The following is a 20333-nucleotide window of genomic DNA, read 5'->3' as shown; positions in this document are numbered from 1 at the left end:
CTCCTATTCTGACATTTCACAATTTTAAAATAAAGTGGTGATCCTAACTGACCTAAGAAAGGGAATTTTTACTCTGATTAAATGTCAGGAAATGTGAAACTGAGTTTAAATGTATTTGGCTATGGTGTATGTAAACTTCTGACTTCAACTGTATAACAACTTTAGTCCGCCTCCTTTTCCGCAGCAACCAGTGATCCGGGTCAACAGCATCAATGCAACAGTATAACTTTACGTCCGTCCCCTCGCCCATACCCGGGCTCGAACCAGGGATCCTCTGCACACAACTGACACCCACGAAGCATCGTTACCCATCGCTCCACAAAAGCCTCGGCCCTTGCAGAGCAAGGGGAACCACTACTTCAAGGTCTCAGAGCAAGTGACGTCACCGATTGAAAGGCTATCAGCGCGCACCACCGCTAACTAGCTAGCCATTTCACATCCGTTACACGTACACAAATGCACATCAGGACATGTAAACTGAGCAAAAATCAAAATGCAACAATTTCAAAGATGTTCCAGAGTTAATATTAGAAATCGGTCACTTGAAATTCATTTGGCCGAAATCTATGGATTTCGCATGACTGGGCAGAGGTGCAGCAATGGTCTCAACCTTCCATTGATCTCACTGTACAATCATACAAGGACTGAGAGGAGAATGTATATGTGGAGGAGCAACGCATACATATATCTGTGCAAAGATAACATTTCATTATTTCGTCACCCTGCCCTCCCCATCTGACGATCATGCACATGAAGAAGCCAGATGTGGCGGTCCTGGGCTGGTGTGGTTACACGTGGTCTGCGGTTGTGAGGCCGGTTGGACGTACTGCCAAATTCTCTAAAATGATGGAGGCAGCTTATGGTAGAGAAATTAACATTCAATTCTCTGGCAACAGCTCTGGCGGACATTCCTGCAGTCAGCATGGCAATTGCATGTTCCCTCAACTTGAGACATCTGGCATTGTGTTATGACACAACTGCACATTTTAGTGGCCTTTTATTGTCCCCAGCACAAGGTGTGTAATGATCATGCTGTTTAATCCGCTTCTTGATATGCCACACCTGACAAGTGGTTGGATTATCTTGACAAGGGATAAATGCTCACTAACAGGAATGTAAACAAATTTGTGCACATTGTGAGAGAAATAAGCTTTTTGGTTTTTATTTCAGCTTTTGAAACATGGAACTTACACATTACATGTTGCGTTTATATTTTTATTCAGTGTAGATAAACGTGTCAATATTACATTTAGAGACATTGTAATAACTGTCCCACTCAAAATTGCAAGTGAACAATTAATTGAAGAGAAATTAATATTGAGTCCTAGATACAGCGAGAATGAATTTAGCAGGGGCTCAGTAACAGATGATACATATGTGATGAAGTACAGTAGAGTAGAGATGGAACATTCCAGACTGCAATGGTAGTCACTAACTGACATCAAAGCTGACTGTGCTTATCGCCAACTGGAGGGTGGTTGTCAAGGAAATACCCCCCAAAATGTTGATTTCAATCAAACATGATTTTTTCTTGCCTGTATTTCTTATCAAATTGAAATGTTTCATGTGCTGAAATGCTTGTTTCTAGCTCCTTAACAATGCAAAAAGTCAAACAAGCACACAAATAATCATCAGAAACAAGAAATCATAAATATCAGAACGAATCCAGTGAACCAAAATAACATTAAATTAGTAATCCTAATGCAATCTATGCATATTTACACAAAATATATATACCTAGAATGATATGTACAGCAGTAGATATTACAGTGAGCTATGTCGAGAATCCAGTGTATAAATAGTATAACTACAATGTAATGTACAGTAGTTGATATTATTTTCTGCTGGTTGATTGAATTCAGACAAGTGATTGCTACAAGGAAACAATGATTTTATTGAAACAGAAAACTATATTTCTAAAAATGTGCCAGAGCAGTGTCTTTAATTTAAAAAATACAATAAATATAAAATAAATATTAAATAATAATGGAAGAACCACTAAGAGTAGATGGAGATGAACTGTAAACTAAAGAAAAATACTATTTCAAAATGTATGAGAGAAAAGTATATGAGGTGGATTGCAGACAGGATGGAAACTACAAAATCAAAAAGAAAGAAAAGGTATTTGATCTCTTGACCTGACTGGAATAATTCAGAAGACCAATAAACCTGTCATTTGAGTAGACTGGCATTCTCATCTATCTGTTACGTCAAAGCCTCAAATCTTTATGAAACGAATAAGTCCATAAGTGACTAGAGGAATAAGTGAGTGCTTGAGGAGGAGGTAGACCCAGTCCTGGAGTGCCTTAGCTTGAATGTCTTTTGTTTTTCAGACTTCCATTTGAGAAAAAAAGTCTCAGGTCTCATACAGCTTCCTCCAAAGCCTGTCGTTTCCTATCTGCCATTATATTTCCATACTTGATAATATAAAAAGTTATTTATATATGATGCATTACTTCTCCTTTAACCATCTCTCAGCGTCTCTTGTCATGGAGATCTTCATGGAGGACTGACATGTAACTGACATGTTCTTCATGGAGGTTTTACATGCCAGTCTTTTCTGAGTGGCTGGCAGACAAGGTCCTCTTCAGTCATGCCACTGACCAGTCTAAAGCAGCGTGACTCAGCCATTATTAGTACATGTTCAACCCAACTTGTTCCATTTCCCTATTCAATGTGACAGTGAAATAAGGTGGTCAGTGCAGTCCTATTTTGGGGAATCTCAGGTTGGGGGTCTCACACTGCAAACACTGTACTGCAAACACTGAGTGAGCTGGTCTGGTCTTTAAGTCCAACGATGCTGTAGGCGATTCTCTTCATGTGACCTGGTAACCGCACGCCAATGTTCCTGATGTCCCTGAGAGAGAAGAAAGATAGAGACAGGAGCTGTTAGGAAAATGTTTCACATTCAAACCAATAGGTAGCACATGATAAAATATGATTGCATTTGAAACTTCCTACTCGGACATGATACAGCCAGTGGTGCTATATAGGGTGGGGCAGTGAGGAATGGTATGGGGAGGGGCATTTGATGAGTGCAGCATGAATGAGAGTGTTGCATTCCATAGATGAGTGTGGCATACCGGACAACAAATGCTTAACAAAGATCTGAATACTCTTACTGTATTTCTCAAACGTGGCAGTGTCCCTACTTAGCTCATGTAATGTGGTGAGGCTGGTGCATGGTTACTGTATGTGTGTAGTACTTACTCATGCCTCATGGATAGCACCTGATCCATGGTTGTGATTCCAGCGCAGGCAAAGCTCTCAGTGTACTGGCTCATCTTGATGGACTCCAGCCATTCCGGCACAGACCTGAAGGGGGAGCCGTCACAGCCACTGGTGCTGGGGAGGCGGATGGACACACTGTGTGGAAAAAAACGGGGAAATAGATTGGTAAGTAAATGCTATATTCACAGTATGTGATTGAAAAAAATCAACTGTCAAGTCCAGGGGAAATCAGCTTCATTCATTCGCATCTTACCGGGGATCAAAGTGAGCAATGGTTTTCAGAGATTCTGGGCTCCGGAGAAGTTTGTCCAGGATGTTGACGATGTCTGGGAAGCGAGGTCGTTTGGAGCGGTCCTGCAGCCAACACTGCAGCATCAGCTGGTAAACGGTGGATGGACAGTCCATGGGTGCAGGCAGCCGGAAGGCCTCGTTAATGGCCTTCATCACCTGAGGAAGAAGCGGGGTTTAGACCATGTCTCACAGAGCTAGTGTTTGTGATCTAGACCAACAGACTGTAAGATTATGTGTTGTGTTAATGCATGTGGGCACTAACAGTTTTATGTGAAGAGGACTGTGGGAACTATTTTGACTTAGAGGCCCTTAGTGGGTTGTTTTAAACACTCCACCCAGGATAAATACCCAGAGATGATGCATCACAGAGGCCTTGTGTTTACCCAGACCTACAGCGCTCTGTTATTTCCATAAAACAGGGGAGGGAGTGAAGGAAATGTGACGGATTAAGTGTAGGGCCTACCTCATTGTTGCTCATGTCCCAGTAGGGTCTACCTCATGGTTGCTCATGTCCCAGTAGAGTCTACCCCATGGTTGCTCATGTCCCAGTAGGGTCTACCTCATGGTTGCTCATGTCCCAGTAGGGTCTACCTCATGGTTTCTCATGTCCGAGTAGGGTCTACCTCATGGTTTCTCATGTCCTAGTAGAGTCTACCTCATTGTTGCTCATGTCCCAGTAGGGTCTACCTCATTGTTGCTCATGTCCCAGTAGGGTCTACCTCATGGTTGCTCATGTCCCAGTAGGGTCTACCTCATGGTTTCTCATGTCCCAGTAGGGTCTACCTCATGGTTTCTCATGTCCCAGTAGGGTCTACCTCATTGTTGCTCATGTCCCAGTAGAGTCTACCTCATTGTTGCTCATGTCCCAGTAGGGTCTACCTCATGGTTTCTCATGTCCCAGTAGGGCCTACCTCATGGTTTCTCATGTCCCAGTAGGGTCTACCTCATTGTTGCTCATGTCCCAGTAGGGTCTACCTCATTGTTGCTCATGTCCCAGTAGGGTCTACCTCATTGTTGCTCATGTCCCAGTAGGGTCTACCTCATGGTTTCTCATGTCCCAGTAGAGTCTACCTCATGGTTGCTCATGTCCCAGTAGAGTCTACCTCATTGTTGCTCATGTCCCAGTAGGGTCTACCTCATGGTTGCTCATGTCCCAGTAGGGTCTACCTCATGGTTTCTCATGTCCCAGTAGGGTCTACCTCATTGTTGCTCATGTCCCAGTAGGGTCTACCTCATGGTTGCTCATGTCCCAGTAGGGTCTACCTCATGGTTTCTCATGTCCCAGTAGGGTCTGCCTCATGGTTTCTCATGTCCCAGTAGGGCCTACCTCATGGTTGCTCATGTCCCAGTAGAGTCTACCTCATTGTTGCTCATGTCCCAGTAGGGTCTACCTCATGGTTTCTCATGTCCCAGTAGGGTCTACCTCATGGTTTCTCATGTCCCAGTAGGGTCTACCTCATGGTTGCTCATGTCCCAGTAGGATCTACCTCGTGGTTTCTCATGTCCCAGTAGGGTCTACCTCATGGTTGCTCATGTCCCAGTAGGGTCTACCTCATGGTTTCTCATGTCCCAGTAGAGTCTACCTCATGGTTGCTCATGTCCCAGTAGGGTCTACCTCATGGTTGCTCATGTCCCAGTAGGGTCTACCTCATGGTTTCTCATGTCCCAGTAGAGTCTACCTCATGGTTGCTCATGTCCCAGTAGGATCTACCTCATGGTTGCTCATGTCCCAGTAGGGTCTACCTCATGGTTGCTCATGTCCCAGTAGGGTCTACCTCATGGTTGCTCATGTCCCAGTAGGGTCTACCTCATGGTTGCTCATGTCCCAGTAGGATCTACCTCATGGTTGCTCATGTCCCAGTAGGGCCTACCTCATGGTTGCTCATGTCCCAGTAGGGTCGTTCTCCGAAGGCCATGACTTCCCACAAGACTATGCCGAAGCTCCACACGTCGCTGGCCGAGGTGAACTTCCTGTAGGCGATAGCCTCTGGGGCGGTCCAGCGGATGGGGATCTTCCCTCCCTGAAGGAACAGCAACAATAACTAATCATAAGAATGAGACTGAAGGGAATGTATTCACTGGAGGCATGGCTATTACTAATGTAAAGGTTTAGGAGGCGGAGTGAGTGTCTGTCAACATCACCAATCATTTGTAACCAATTATAAGTAAAGACATGGGAAGGCTACTAAGTGCATAGCACAAAGTAGATTGTTATACCCCCACTGTTTCCATACATTAATATCAGTACTATGGATGTTTGACTCACGCTGGTGGTGTAGGTGCCCTCAGGATCGTCTTCCAGCACGCGGGACAGGCCGAAGTCAGACACCTTGCACTCCAGGTTGCTGTTGACCAGAACGTTGCGGGCAGCCAGGTCTCGGTGAACATAGCTCATGTCAGAGAGGTACTTCATGCCGGCCGCGATGCCACGCAGCATGCCCACCAGCTGGTACGATGACATCTCCCCATCATGGTCCTTTAGATAGTTGTCAAGCGCTCCATTCTCCATGTATTCTGTCACAATCATGGCATGCTTGACTGCTAGAAGAAAATTATAAAAAGGTACTAATGTAGTACTTCATGTCTACAAAAGAGGCACAGTATGGTGGAGATGGGAAATAGGGGATGTTACTAGATAAAGTAAATAACTTAATAATAACTAATAAATGTCACGACTTCCGCCGAAGTCGGCTCCTCTCCTTGTTCGGGCGGCGTTCGGCAGTCGACGTCATCGGCTTTCTAGCCATCGCAGCTCCATTTGTCATGTATCCATTTGTCTTGTCTTGTTCCCTGCACACCTGGTTTCCATTCCCCAATCACACTGCATGTATTTATTCTTCTGTTCCCCCTCATGTCTTTATGTGAAATTGTTTGTGTTACGTGTTAATTGTTGACGCGCCAGACTGGTTTGCTTATACCGTGTTGTTCACGAAGATGTTTATTGTTAAACATAAATTATTGTGACTGTTTTGCGCGTTTTGCACTTTTGCCTATGGGCTGGAGGTTTTGACGCAGTTCCGTCCGTCCGTCTGTTGGTTTCTCCTGCCTCAATAAAGTGCCTGTTCACAACTCTCTGCTCTCCTGCACCTGACTTCGCTACCAGTACGCACACACCTGACAATAAATGACTATTCAGTGAATTAGTAGAGGCTGCCATTTGAGATGCAGACAGTGTCTGAGAGCAGGAACTCACACTTGGTGATGACTCCCTCCAGGCGGATGATGTTCTGGTGGGAGAACTGGCCCATGATGCTAGCTTCACTCAGGAAATCCTGCTTCTGCTTCTCTGTGTAGCCTGGCTTCAATGTCTTGATGGCTACCGCTACCTCTCCTCTCCTTGGAGCCTTCATCACACCACGGTACACTTCCCCAAACTCTCCTGTGAAACAGAAACACACAGAGAATAATATGAATTCATAACATTCTTCTTGGGGGAGGGGATAAGTGAGATTTGTTCAAAATATTACTGTAAACTAGTTTGACATTTACCTGCTCCGATGGCTTTTTGCTTAGTGACAAGACTGGGATGAATCTCGCTGGCAAACTTCAGGATAGCCGTGTTGGGGTCCTCGTACATGTGTGGGTCAACGTAGGTCTTCAGGGGCTTCAGTTGATCTGAGGAAGTGTGAAAGACAATTAGTCAAGGAGGAGATTGAAGATGGGACATAATCTCTTTGGTAATGCACATCGCTGTTCCAATAGAGGGACTTTGACTATATATACAAAAGTATGTGGACACCCCTTAAAATTAGTGGATTTTGCTATTTCAGCCACACTCGTTGCTGACAGGTGCATAAAATCGAGCACACAGCCATTCAATCTCCATAGACAAACATTGGCAGTAGAATGGCCTTACTGAAGAGCTCAGTGACTTTCAATGTGGCACTGTCATAGGATACCACCTTTCCAACAAGTCAGTTAGTCAAATTTTTCTGCCTTCATTGGACTCTGGAGCAGTGGAAACTCATTCTCTGGAGTGATGAATCATCTGGCAGTCCGATGGACGAATCTGCGTTTAGCGGATGCCAGGAGAACGCTACCTGCCCCAATGCAAAGTGCCAACTGTAAAGTTTGGTGGCGAAGGAATAATGGCCTGGGGCTATTTTTCATGGTTCAGGTTAGTCCACTTAGTTCCAGTGAAGGGACATTTTAACGCTACAGCATACAATGACATTCTAGATGATTCTGTGCTTCCAACTTTGTTGCAACAGTTTGGGGAAAGCCCTTTAATGTTTCAGCATGACAATGCCCCCGTACACAAAGCGAGGTCCATACAGAAATTATTTGTTGAGATCGGTGTGAAACTTGACTGGCCTGCTCAAAGCCGTGGCAGATTGGAAGCAAGTCCCAGCAGAAATGTTCCAACATCTAGTGGAAAGCCTTCCCAGAAGAGTATAGGCTGATATAGCAGCAAAGGGGGGACCAACTCCATATTAATGCCCATGATTTTGGAATGAGATGTTCGACGAGCCGGTGTCCACATACTTTTGGTCATGTAGTGTATTTCTTGGATGCTGTGATTCCTACCTGTGCTGAAGAAGTAGGGGTCCTCTGATCCCTGTCTATGACGGTAGTTCATTCTCCTGTTAGGAAGCACAGTCACTATTATGATTGGCCAGACAATATGCAATGTTAAGACATTCTTATTATGTAAGGTATCATTAAACTGCCCGGTGAAAATCTCACTTTTAAAAGTTCCTATTCTGTTAACTCATATCCAGATAATGTTGTTGACTCGTCCTATACTCGTATATACAGACAGGCTGCCGTATCAGTAAGGGCAGCATCATCTTCAGCCACAGACCCAGTCAGCTACAGTTACAGTTTTTAACAGCTACTCTGGCTGTTACTGATAAAAACCCTCTTCGAGATGACATGGCATTACATTCTCAATCTTATTAAGAAAAACATATTACTTATTAAGAAAAACATTTACTCACTATGACTGAGATACAGTATGTGGTTGTCCCACATAGTTATCTTAAGATGAATGCACTAACTGTAAGTCGCTTTGGATAAGAGCATCTGCTAAATTACTGAAATGGAAATGTAATGAAATACCAAATGTGAACTACATCTTAGGACAGAGGGATATGATAGGATTAGTGTGTTCTAACCGTTTGTGCAGCAGTAGAAGGACTACAACGACGAGCAGCATGATTCCTCCTCCTACTACAGCTCCCATAACCCCTGTGTAGTTCTGGACCTGAGACTCTGCTGAAACACAACCACAGACAACACAGTGAGATCACAATACACTCACATTTTTAAACGTCTTGTCTGGATATTAGAGACAAACAGTGTGGCCACACTTACCAATGGGCAAGGTTTTGAACTCATGCTTCATGCTGTATCCCCCTGGGTTTCCCTCAGGGCTGAGAGCCTGGACTCTGAACACGTAGGTCGTGTCAGGGGAGAGGTCACTGATCTGTACCGTACTCTTGTCCAGAACCAGGACTGTGTATGCAGTGACATCACGTTCACTGTCGTCCTCCTGCACGGGACAGGGAGAGAGAGGAGCACTGAGAGGGGATTCACTATAGAGATATACTAATACTATTATATATATGTTGTGTTTAATGTGTGACTGACATGGAGAGAAGAGAGCGGGAGGAGTGTAGTTGTCTGTTTTACCTTCCTGCGGTACATGAGTTCATAGCGGTGGGTGATATGGGATGGTGCTCGGCTGGACAGAGCCCAGGACAGAGACAGGCTGCTGGGGCTCCGCTCGTCCAGACGGATGGACGTCACCTTGGGGGGATCAGTGAAGTGCAGAGAGGTGGTGATGGTGCTGCTGGGTCTCTGGCTGCTGTACTGAGACACTCCGCTGCGGGCCTCTACAGTGAACGTGTAGTTGAGGTGGGGCTCCAACTGGCTGACAGTCACCACCGTGTCCTGGAGGTCCGTAGGGTCGGGCTGGAAGCGGACCTTCTCCCCACAGGGCACACACAGGGCCCCGGTGCAGCGCTCACACACCACGCTGTAGCAGATGTCCCGGCGGCCTCCTGTCACCAGTGGGGGGCTCCAGGAAAGCTGCAGCCTGCCGTCCGCTGACAGAGTGGTGGAGGCCAGGTCACGAGGGGCGCTGGGTGGGGCTAAAGGAGGAGGCAGAAAGTAGACAATAGTTATTATGAGACATTCCAAATGTTAATACACCAGATGAAGAACGCTCAGATCCCTCTATCAACAATGATGATGACATAAAGACAGTATAACCTATGAGGACACAGGATAAAATAAGGAATGGCTGTAGAATTGGCTAATCCTTTGTTAGTGATAGGCCTGGCTGTAGCTGACTATCTGGCCATTGTTCTTACCAGAGCAGGCTGACATAAGAGGGTCTGATGGGGAGCGGTAGAATCCCTCCATACATGGACACAGGAGGGCGCCGGCTGTGGATGGCTCAGTATTCTCAGGACAAACCTCACAGGACTCACTGGACATAGAGTCTTTAAAGGAGCCTGGCGTACATGCTGAAAGAAACAGGAGGATGCTTATTAGTTATAGTATTATTAGTACCGTATCCACACGTACACAAGGGAAAGAGTGTGTGATTGAGTTACAATACATTAAAACGATATCTCTGTCAGTCCCCTGGGGCTTGACAGGAAACTCAGGCTGTGGTTAAACTGTAATCACTGAGGCTTTGTATTTAAACAGAATGGAATGGGATTTTCCGGACGATTTGCCTCCACTTGTCCTTTGCGCCTCAAGTTCCATTCTCAAGTTGCACTGACAGTCAACCGGATGCCACGGAAACACTCAACATAGCAGATGTTCACTCTGTACAACCGTTCCCTTTTGAACTCCAAAATCAGCACTGTGAATGCTGGTGTGGGTATTGTTTGAGGAGCCTAACGGAAATAGCAAAATGGTTACTGCTGAAGATATTCAATTGACCTGTGTAGGATATAAAGGGGGGGGGGGGGGGGTGTTGGACAGAAACCAGGATGCAAGGATTGCAAGTCTGAAACTGTACCTCCTTCCTTCCTCCGGTGACAACATGCTAGGATGGAGCAAGGGAGAGGAAGTCTGGAGGAAGTAGAACTGGTAAAGGGGAGATGTTGTTGACCGACCGTGTTGTTGGAGTCTAAATCAATACACATTTTTTAGGAGAATCGATGTGAATGTTTACTTTAAGAAGCGATCTCCTCTCTCTCACCCTTTATTCTAATGTCTCCCCAGGGGATAAGTCTTTCATCAGGCCTCTATAGTGAAGAGGGTTACCTGTGATGGACAAGAGGGATCTGCCGGTGACTTAACCACCATGGCAGAAGGACCGCTGCGTAACAACCAGCCCCACAATAGAACAATGGATATGAGTTTTGAGTTTGAGTAGGGGGGATTGAGAAGAATAGATGGATGGGGGATGGTTTAGGGTCTCAAGTACCAACAGAAGTTCTCTCTGGGGAATCACTCTGGGAGTGTAGGGGTGTATAGTGCTCCGAACGCATAAGAAAAGGGGGCTAGCCTGTTTCATCTGGAGAAGGAGCAGCAGGACTCCTGCCACGTATCAAAGCACCCCTACCCCTATTCATCTATTGTGACTGGGATTGGACTGAGTGGTTCCATAAATATGTTGTGTTTATTCATTAGAGCCCTAAAATGGTGGCATGTGCGCTGCATATATCAGTGACAGCATTCTTTCAAGATCACTCTGAGAATGTTTGAATCTCAGTGAGTGAAACTTTACAAGACTAAAAAAGGAATCTGACAGAATTATTACATATTAATGTGGTTGTTTGTTATTGATGAATTGCATTAAGAGTAAAAAAAATAGATTTTCTTACAAAACTAAAGAAAGAAAAAAAAATATCTGACTGAAAGTGGTAACTGAAATAATGCCTCACATTATCCTGTTCAGTACCTTTGGACACGGCAGTGCTCTTTATGAATGAATGGAGTGGTGGAGGCAGTAATGTATCTGTTAATTTCATCTATGTTTTGATCTCTGTGTAGGCCCATTGTTCTAATGAGTGGGAACAAGGTTTAGAGAGCTCATTGCGTGTGTTAACAACCGGATGAAAGAGCAAAGAGCAGTGAAGTTGGGCATATCATTCACAAACAGCTGTCCTTTTGCTCCACACTAATCCTCTTGACAACATTTTTTTTACCTTTATTTAACTAGGCAAGTCAGTTAAGAACAAATATTCTTATTCTCAATGATGGCCTAGGAATAGTGGGTTAACTGCCTTGTTCAGGGGTAGAACGCCAGATTTTTACCTTGGGGATTTGATTTTGCAACCTTTCGGTTACTAGTCCAACGCTCTAACCACTATGCTACCTACCGCCCCTTGGCTAACTTAACTACGTTCCTGGCAGTTCCACACATCTAACTGACCAACCTCTCATGTGCCCGCCAACTGTCCACTAACCACCAACTACCCTCCCTAATGACTTCATACTGAGTCACAAACAGCCATCTTATTTGAGTCATCCTGGCCCAACCTTCCCCTTTACTTCCTCGTTCCCAGAAGATATTCTCTGGACCTTTAGAGACATAAATCCCTTGCCATTGACAGGAATGTGTTTCTGCTTGACTGTACAGAGAATTAGGGTATGACTCAGTATTATAAATTAGTATAATAATGAACTGAACAAGTTTGTCATGGCAACCCTGTTTGGGTCTTTTCTGGCTTTGTCATCATTTAATATATATATACAGTTGAAGTTGGAAGTTTACATACACTTAGGTTGAAGTATTTAAAGCTAGTTTTTCAACCACTCCACAAATTTCTTGTTAACAAACTATAGTTTTGGCAAGTCGGTTAGGACATCTACTTTGTGCATGATACAAGTAATTTTTCCAACAATTGTTTACATACAGATTATTTCACTTATAATTCACTGTATCACAATTCCAGTGGGTCAGAAGTTTACATACACTAAGTTGACTGTGCCTTTAAACAGCTTGTAAAATTCCAGAAAATTATGTAATGGCTTTAGAAGCTTCTGATGACCTAATTGACATCATTTGAGTCAATTGGAGGTGTACCTGTGGATGTATTTCAAGGCCTACCTTCAAACTCAGTGCCTCTTTGCTTGACTTCATGGGAAAATCAAAAGATTATAGACCTCCACAAGTCCGGTTCATCCTTGGGAGCAATTTCCAAAAGCCTGAAGGTACCACGTTCATCTGTACAAACAATAGTACGCAAGTATAAACACCATGGGACCACGAAGCCGTCATACCACTCAGAAGGAGACGCGTCCTGTCTCCTAGACATGAATGTACTTTGGTGCGAAAAGTGCAAATCAATCCCAGAACAACAGCAAAGGACCTTGTGAACATGCTGGAGGAAACAGGTACAAAAGTATCTATATCCACAGTAAAAACGAGTCCTATATCGACATAACCTGAAAGGCCGCTCAGCAAGGAAGAAGACACTGCTCCAAAACTGCCATAAAAAAGCCAGACTATGGTTCGCATCTGCACATGGGGACAAAGATAGTACTTTTTGGAGAAATGTCCTCTGGTCTGATGAAACAAAAATAGAACTGTTTGGCCATAATAACCATCATTATGTTTGGAGGAAAAAGAGGGAGGCTTGCAAGCCGAAGAACACTATCCCAACCATGAAGCACAGGGGTGGCAGCATCATGTTGTGGGGGTGCTTTGCTACAGGAGGGACTGGTGCACTTCACAAAATAGATGGCATCATGAGGGAGGACAATTATGTGGATATATTGAAGCAACATCTCAAGACATCAGTCAGGAAGTCTTCCAAATGGACAATGACGCCAAGCATACTTCCAAAGTTGTGGCAAAATGGCTTAAGGACAACAAAGTCAAGGTATTGGAGTGGCCATCACAAAGCCCTGACCTCAATCCCATAGAAAATTTGTGGGCAGAACTGAAAAAGCGTGTGCGAGCAAGGAGGCCTACAAACCTGGCTCAGTTACACCAGCTCTGTCAGGAGGAATGAGCCAAAATTCACCCAACTTATTGTGGGAAGCTTGTGGAAGGCTACCCGAAACGTTTGACCCAAGTTAAACAATTTAAAGGCAATGCTACCAAATACTAATTGAGTGTATGTAAACTTCTGACCCACTGGGAATGTGATAATTCTATCTACAATTATTCTGACGTCACATTCTTAAAATAAAGTAGTGATCCTAACTGACCTAAGACAGGGAATTTTTACTATGATTAAATGTCAGGAATTGTGAAAAACTGAGTTTAAATATATTTGGCTAAGGTGTATGTAAACTTCCGACTTCAACTGTATATATTTTTTTTAAAGGTCCCGAACAGTCATTCCCATGTAAAATGGCCTTTTGAGTGACTAAAATATCACCCATAATATTTTGGGGGGGTAGAAATGCTGAAGTTTTTGAGGGAAAAAGGCATTTCTCTCTCGTGGCTTACTACCAGGAAGTTTGAAAAGACAGGCTGAGTGGCGGAAAACTTATATTCATGAGCTCGCCTTGACTGACAGCTCTTTGAAACGCCTATGTCAAAAAACTTGGATGCAGTGAGCAGTGTTGCAGTAAAATCATCTCAAGCAAATGTGATGATCCACAAAGAAACCCAAACAGCATTCAAATTGCATCATTAATGTTTTTTTTTAATACATCTTCTGTTTGGCATGTCTCTTGTGATGCGATTCACAGCAGCACTGACAGATGCCTCTGCCAACAGTTCTGGACATGGTACATTCCTGAGCTTGGCCTTCCCCCTTCGGCTGGAACTATCAGACCCTTCGGGGTACCCTTCCTCAGGCTTGGAGCTATGGTATGGTGGAATACTTTCTCAATGTTAAGATAAATGTCTCTTTAAAGTAGTACGGTAACAACATAACAATCTATGACAGGGTTCCCTAACTGGCGGCCTGCGGCCCGGGTTTGGCCCTGAGTTTTTAGACATTTTAGAAATGTTTTTGAAAATGAAATACAGAAATGTCTCATTTACATAAGTATTCACACCCCTGAGTCAATACATTGTAGAAGCACCTTTGTCGGCGATTACAGCTTTGAGTTGTCTTGGGTATGTCTGTATCCACAAGAAACACATCTGGATTTGGGTTTTTTCTCCCATTCTTCCTTGCATATTTGATCAAGCTCTCATAAATTAGATGGGGAACGGCGGTGAACCGTAATCTTCAAGTCTTTCCACAGATTTTCAATTCTAGTCTGGGCTTTGGCTGGGCCACAAAGGGACTTTCACATTCTTGTTCTGAAACCATTCCAGCATTGCATTGGCTGTATGCTTGGGGTCATTAAATTCTCTAAAACGACGTTGGAGGCGGCTTATGGTAGAGAAATGAACATTAAATTCTCTGGCAACAGCTCTGGTGGACATTCCTGTACTCAGTATGCCAAATCCACACTCCCTCAAAACTTGAGACATATATGGCATTGTGTTGTGTGACAAAAATTCACATTTTAGAGTGTTCTTTTATTGTCCCCAGTACAAGGTGCACCTGTGTATTAATCTTGCTGTTTAATCAGCTTCTTGATATGCCACATCTGTCAGGTGGATGGATTATCTTGGCAAAGGAGAAATGCTCACTAACAGGGATGTTAACAAATTTGCGCTCAAGATTTTAGAGAAATAAGCTTTTTGTGCATATAGAACATTTCTGGGATCTTTTATTTCAGTTCATGAAACATAGTAGCAACACTTTACATGTTACGTTTATATTTTTGTTCAGTTAGTTGATGATCCCTGATCTATGAGCTAACCTGGTTGCTTAGCCTATTGGCTATATTTTACTGTAATAGGGAGTCAAAGGGATACAATCCAAGTAATTATACCACCCAAGGTGACTGGGATCTCTGGCTTCAACAAGGGAGCCTCTTGACCCGTCATAAACCACAGACTGACTCAGTATAACCTTCCTGACTGAGATGGGCGTGATGGCACAGTCCCTGTAATCTGTGGTTCGCCTCAGCCATGGCTATGGACGCACACAAATAGCTGTGTGGAGAAGACACACTGCTCAGGTACTCTTCAGCTGGCACATCAAGTCACATGGCTCTCCTTAGCCAATCAGTACGGGAGGGGAAGTGAGGGTGAACGAATTCCTTTCAGAAATCCCCAGTTCACTGAGCGTAAAGTAATGTAATGTTCCTCCCTCCCTGCCCCCCCCTCCTTTCCAGTTTCCTCCTGATAGCTCAACACACCACACCCTGGAATACCAAAGACATGGCAACTTTCATACAAACAATGTGAGCAAAAAATCATTTACATTTCAATTCATTACTGCAATGTGTTCCATCTAGGCGTACTCTGTGTTTCTCAACTACAACATTTAAAAAACAAATGCCTCTACCAGTCCCCTTGCCTCAAACAAACAGATGTATCCGGATTATATGCATTCAAACATTCTTAAACAACATTCCTACTTAAACTACAAACTTTTACGCCTCATGCCCCTATAGTCTACAACAGATTTCCCTCGTACATTTTTCATTGTCCATAAAACAGTATCCTCCTCACCCCACCCCATTTCTAAGTCCTGAGAGACAAACACAGTGGAAAGAAAATGTTGGCCAACACTAACAGGTAGAATGATTCATGACCAGGAGTGCTCTTTACAGCAGTCAAAACTTCCCCAAAATTCCCCTATGCCTTGTACCTCTGCCACATTCTCCCACATGCAGTCCCTTTCCCATATTATGTTTGGAAATAGTGTTACAATCCTAAACATCTCTTGGTATTGCTGTCAAAACAAACAAAAACATGTCCAAATACCTTTCACTGTTTTGTCTACATTCATTCCTGTTAATCATTCTACACCTGACCTACTTTTATTTTTGTTTGTGAGATGTTTGAAATCAAAATTAACATTCATGTCTGTGAGGTGTCTTAAATCACAATTAACATTCTTGTGCACAGTGTGCAGTCATTTCTAAAACCCAGCCAGGGTGGTGGTTAGGCCTTGCACTTCTGTAAATACAGCTGCTGTTGAAAACGAACACCTAACATTACAACAGGTAGGGTGTTGGGGTGTGCAGGGAGATGCATTACGTGAAGCCTGGCTTTAGTCTTACCTTGGCAGGAGTCTCCAACAACTTCATAGCCTCCGCGGCATTGGCACTGTCCCACGGGCACCACCCACTCTCCCTCAGCGGTGCAGTAGATGCGTGGGGTGGCCTGGCTCATGGCGTTCTGCACACATGTTCCCTCCACCTCCCTCAGGGCATCTGTTACCGTCTCTGGGAAGGCGGCCAGGCTCTGCACGGTGGACGGGCAAGTCTTGTAGTACACCCTCACAGAGAGCAGTGCCACACACGCTCCCATGTCCTGGAAGGCCAGGTAGAAGCCCTTCCTGGATAGAGGGCCCATTGTCCGTGTCTCCACGTTTACCTTCAGCACACCGCGGCCTTGCGTGATTTCGTCCGACGCGATGGTGGCCACTTTGCGGAACTGGCCCTTATGGAAGCTGGTGCCCACATCGGCATCGGCCTCGAACATGTGCAGGTTGAAGGTCTCTTTGCAGGCGAGCGAGGCGCCGTCGAAGGTGTTGCAGTCCCGCACAACGAAGTGCAGCTCCACAGAGATGCGGGTGGTCCCTGGGCGCCCCTGGATGAAGGTGGTTCGGAGCCAGTTGTCCTGCTCACCCGCGTCGATGTTACACACACTGTAAGTGTAGAGGAGGGAGCCATTCACCACTGTCTGGACTATCTCCCACTGAAACAGAGAGAGAACATAGGTTTAGTCTAACACAATGTACAGGGCAAGACACAACAAGTGAAGGAAGGAGAGAGAGGGTTTTAAGAGAATGAGCGTAAGATTAAGGGGATTATGTTCTCGTCAAGGATCAGTTGCTGTTTTATTGATGAAACAACTGTCTGCCTGCTGAGAAGCCTATAAACTGCTCAAGCTTTCCTGCTACTTTTCTTCCACACGCCAGGGAAGGATTTAGCCTGGACGCGTGGATTGCTCACTACATGTGTGTTTCCACGAACTGACGTGGGTGCCTGTGTGACACAGACATAACACTAAAACAAATACTTTTGTGGAATACCAAGCATTATGGCAGTTAAAGTTTTTTTTTATAAGTTCATGGAAAAGACATGGCAGCAATATTGGCTGTGATTAAGTCTGTTTTAAGAGAGGGAAAATAAGGAAATGCTTGCCTGGTAGCAGGATTTAAAGGAATCCATTAATTAAGCACATGGCTTTAAAAGCATAACCATCATGAAATCATTTAACCCCTCAGATGGCTTCCATAAAGGCATATTTCATTGGACCATGCACAGTGAGTGCTTTATTCCAAGTGTGAGAAGGGAGAGTGTGAGAAGGAAGAGAAGATAGATATAGATCAAGAACAAAGTGCATTATTAAAACATCCACTCCAAAGTAAAATGTAAATGTAAATGTGTTCCATAAGTTTGAGGAAGTTTGGTGAGAATAGACAAAACATCATAAAATAGGGGGGAATCCTACCCAATACATAGAGAATGCATTGGAGGATCTGTAAACGGTCACAAAAGAAAGGCAGTTAGGGCACTGACGCTGACCACGTCCTGTTGCTTTTTTAAGACAGTCAACCACACTACTATAGATAGAGGAATGCCTCTCTCCCCCTCCACCCAGTCTCCCTTCCTTTCTCCTTCCATCAGTTTTGTGTTCTAGTTTGATTGACAGAAACCTCCCAAATTTATATTACCACAGCAACAACAAAAAAGTTTTTGGTGGAATATTGTTGGAATGATGACAACCTGTTGGCTATTTTCAGTTAGAAAATGTACTTTTGTCCTGTAAATTCATATGCAGCTCTTACGCTGACATTTTATGACATTCATAGTTGTATTATGAAAGGGTTGCTCTAAAACCAGTGTAGGCTAGCTTTGCCAAAACTTTGAGAGCTGCCACTCATTACATCTTTCGCAGAAAACTGTTCTGAAGGAATGAGCGAGGAGAGAATGTCTTGCATGTGACCTTTCAAAAATCTGCAATTCAAAATGTGGCTTGGAATCTACATTGTGTGACATCTAGCCTAAGTTTCACACCATCTGGTGTATCATGTGTAGACCATCCATCTGGTTAGACTACTGCAATCCTTATATTTTCTCACTATATGGTATGGTAACTACTCACCCCTTCTTCATATGGCCAGGTCAACCATCCCAACTCGCCTCCTGAAGCTTTCATATCCAGCAGCACCTCTACAGAGATCAACAGAGATCATTTTAGAGCACTATTAGTAAACATTCTTAGTTCATATGAGGAGCCTTTTCATTAGAAAATAATAGGCATAAGTTCTGATGTGTTATAAGAAATTGAACATGTGTAATAAGCGATGTACTCTACAAGTAAACTGGATTATCAAAGTTACTTTGTTTCTCTGAGCCAACAATTATTAAAGTAGCCTGGTAGAAATTGCCAGGCCTAGATTCACCAAATAGGCCCAATATAACGCCATCCATGGCTTTCAAGAGGACATGCCCTGGCATGACAAATCTGATCAAATAAGCCATGTCCATTTAAGTAAACTATGAATTACCATGTCCTTCAACCCCCGTGTTTGCATGAAAAAGGCAGAGGAAAGTATGGGAATTTAAATAGCATGATATAGGGAGTGAAAATTGTTGGGAACCCATGCAAGTCAATCACAGCCTACACTCCCATCCCTTCTCCCTTCAGTACAAGACCCTGTCCACTCCAATACTGAAACTAAAAACTTTGAATGAACAATGGCATCACAATGGCATCACCTAGCAACTCTCATCTGAAGGAATTTTAGTGTCAAGTCCTCATTGGGAAGTAAAATTCCTTCCTTTAAATCATGATCAAATACCACCATTACCAAGTTGTATGAATTAAGAATAATGAAAAGTATCATTATTGCATGTTTAAAGTAGCAAAGTTAGCCTACAATGTACTGCCTTTCTTTTATTTAAGTCAACATAGACTAATTCTTTTTTGTATTTAACAATTTACAATTATTTTCATCAAAAAAGAAACTGAACAGTACATGAACAAGCCCATGGAATTGTTTGAGGGATCTTTCCCCATATTGACAAGTTAGTTATCATAGAAAAAGCAATACATTGAATAGAAAATAGAAATATTGGAGGAAAGACTGTTAAAAAAAAGACTGTATAACACTGTAATATAGACAATATTGCAAGAATATTACAAAACTTCAAGAATACCATGTCACAGCCCAATCCCCCAGCTCATAAAACACAAAGCAAGGCTCTTTACAATCGCATTTTAAAACGAAAAATGGAGTACGTACGTTCTTTCGCGTGAAGAGTAATAAATATATGGTTAATAAATAGATACAAAAACAAAGAATAAAAAGTAACACGACGGAAATCCATTTTAAAAAAAACTTTTGACGGCAATTCCTCTCTGATCTGATCTCGGAATATCGCCGAACTTCTGTGAGCACTACCGGTGTTAACCGCCCTTCGTTTCAGCCGAAAGTTCCATAGAAAAACAGGTGGCATGATGAGCTCCGCCTTTGGAATGTGGGCACAATCCATATATGGTATGCGGTAGAGGTGGGGTCAAATCATAAGATTATACTACCTGTGCAGTGCGGATGTACATTCAGTGAAACGACTGTAGGCTATCCCCCTAGTAATTTAGCTTTTAGAGAAAAAAATACATTATTGTACTATGTGTATTTGTACATTTCTTTCAACACACCACACACACGTGCTCACACATGCACACACACCTAGTCCCCTGCCCCAGAATTGTTAATTGAATATTGATTATATCCTTATTATATTCTTATATCCTTATCAATAGTAATAACATGATTTATAATGTAACATGTTTTCTTCTCACCTACTACTAGTACTACTTCGGTAAGAGAGAAAATAAGAGTGAAGAAACCAGTGGGTAT

The 20333-nt window shown here is 43.5% G+C and overlaps 1 protein-coding gene across 4 annotated transcripts; it reads right to left on the bottom strand.

The window, feature by feature from the left end:
• Positions 1-1146: 1146 nt before the first annotated feature.
• Positions 1147-19929, bottom strand: LOC129851196 (ephrin type-A receptor 2-like). 4 transcript variants are annotated; one of them, XM_055917565.1, is made up of 15 exons: positions 19716-19929; positions 18572-18639; positions 16519-17158; positions 9840-9995; positions 9157-9617; positions 8839-9016; positions 8640-8739; positions 8050-8105; positions 7012-7137; positions 6716-6901; positions 5789-6060; positions 5394-5543; positions 3485-3678; positions 3211-3366; positions 1147-2857 (listed from the first exon to the last, which is right to left on the bottom strand). In XM_055917565.1, exons 1-15 carry the CDS (start codon positions 19927-19929, stop codon positions 2737-2739), a joined length of 3078 nt encoding a protein of 1025 aa, XP_055773540.1. In that variant the 3' UTR covers positions 1147-2736. The 4 variants fall into 4 exon arrangements, with proteins under 4 accessions (XP_055773540.1, XP_055773541.1, XP_055773543.1 ...); XM_055917566.1 differs by having other exon boundaries at positions 5789-6063; positions 19716-19887; XM_055917568.1 differs by having other exon boundaries at positions 5789-6063; positions 8640-8736; positions 19716-19887.
• Positions 19930-20333: the final 404 nt, after the last annotated feature.

This window comes from Salvelinus fontinalis, chromosome 3 (assembly GCF_029448725.1).
Source record: "Salvelinus fontinalis isolate EN_2023a chromosome 3, ASM2944872v1, whole genome shotgun sequence".
Taxonomy (NCBI): Eukaryota; Metazoa; Chordata; class Actinopteri; order Salmoniformes; family Salmonidae; genus Salvelinus; species Salvelinus fontinalis.
Note: the sequence above shows the minus strand (reverse complement) of the source record. Positions and strands in the feature narration are given on the sequence as shown.

Excerpts from the sequence above, each read along its gene's own strand:
- LOC129851196 (XM_055917565.1), bottom strand. The coding sequence starts at position 19,929 with ATGCCACCTGTTTTTCTATGGAACTTTCGGCTGAAACGAAGGGCGGTT. Across the intron at positions 17,159-18,571 it reads CCTGGCCATATGAAGAAGGG|TGGGAGATAGTCCAGACAGT; the intron begins GTGAGTAGTTAC and ends TCTCTGTTTCAG. Across the intron at positions 9,618-9,839 it reads TCTTATGTCAGCCTGCTCTG|CCCCACCCAGCGCCCCTCGT; the intron begins GTAAGAACAATG and ends CTCCTCCTTTAG.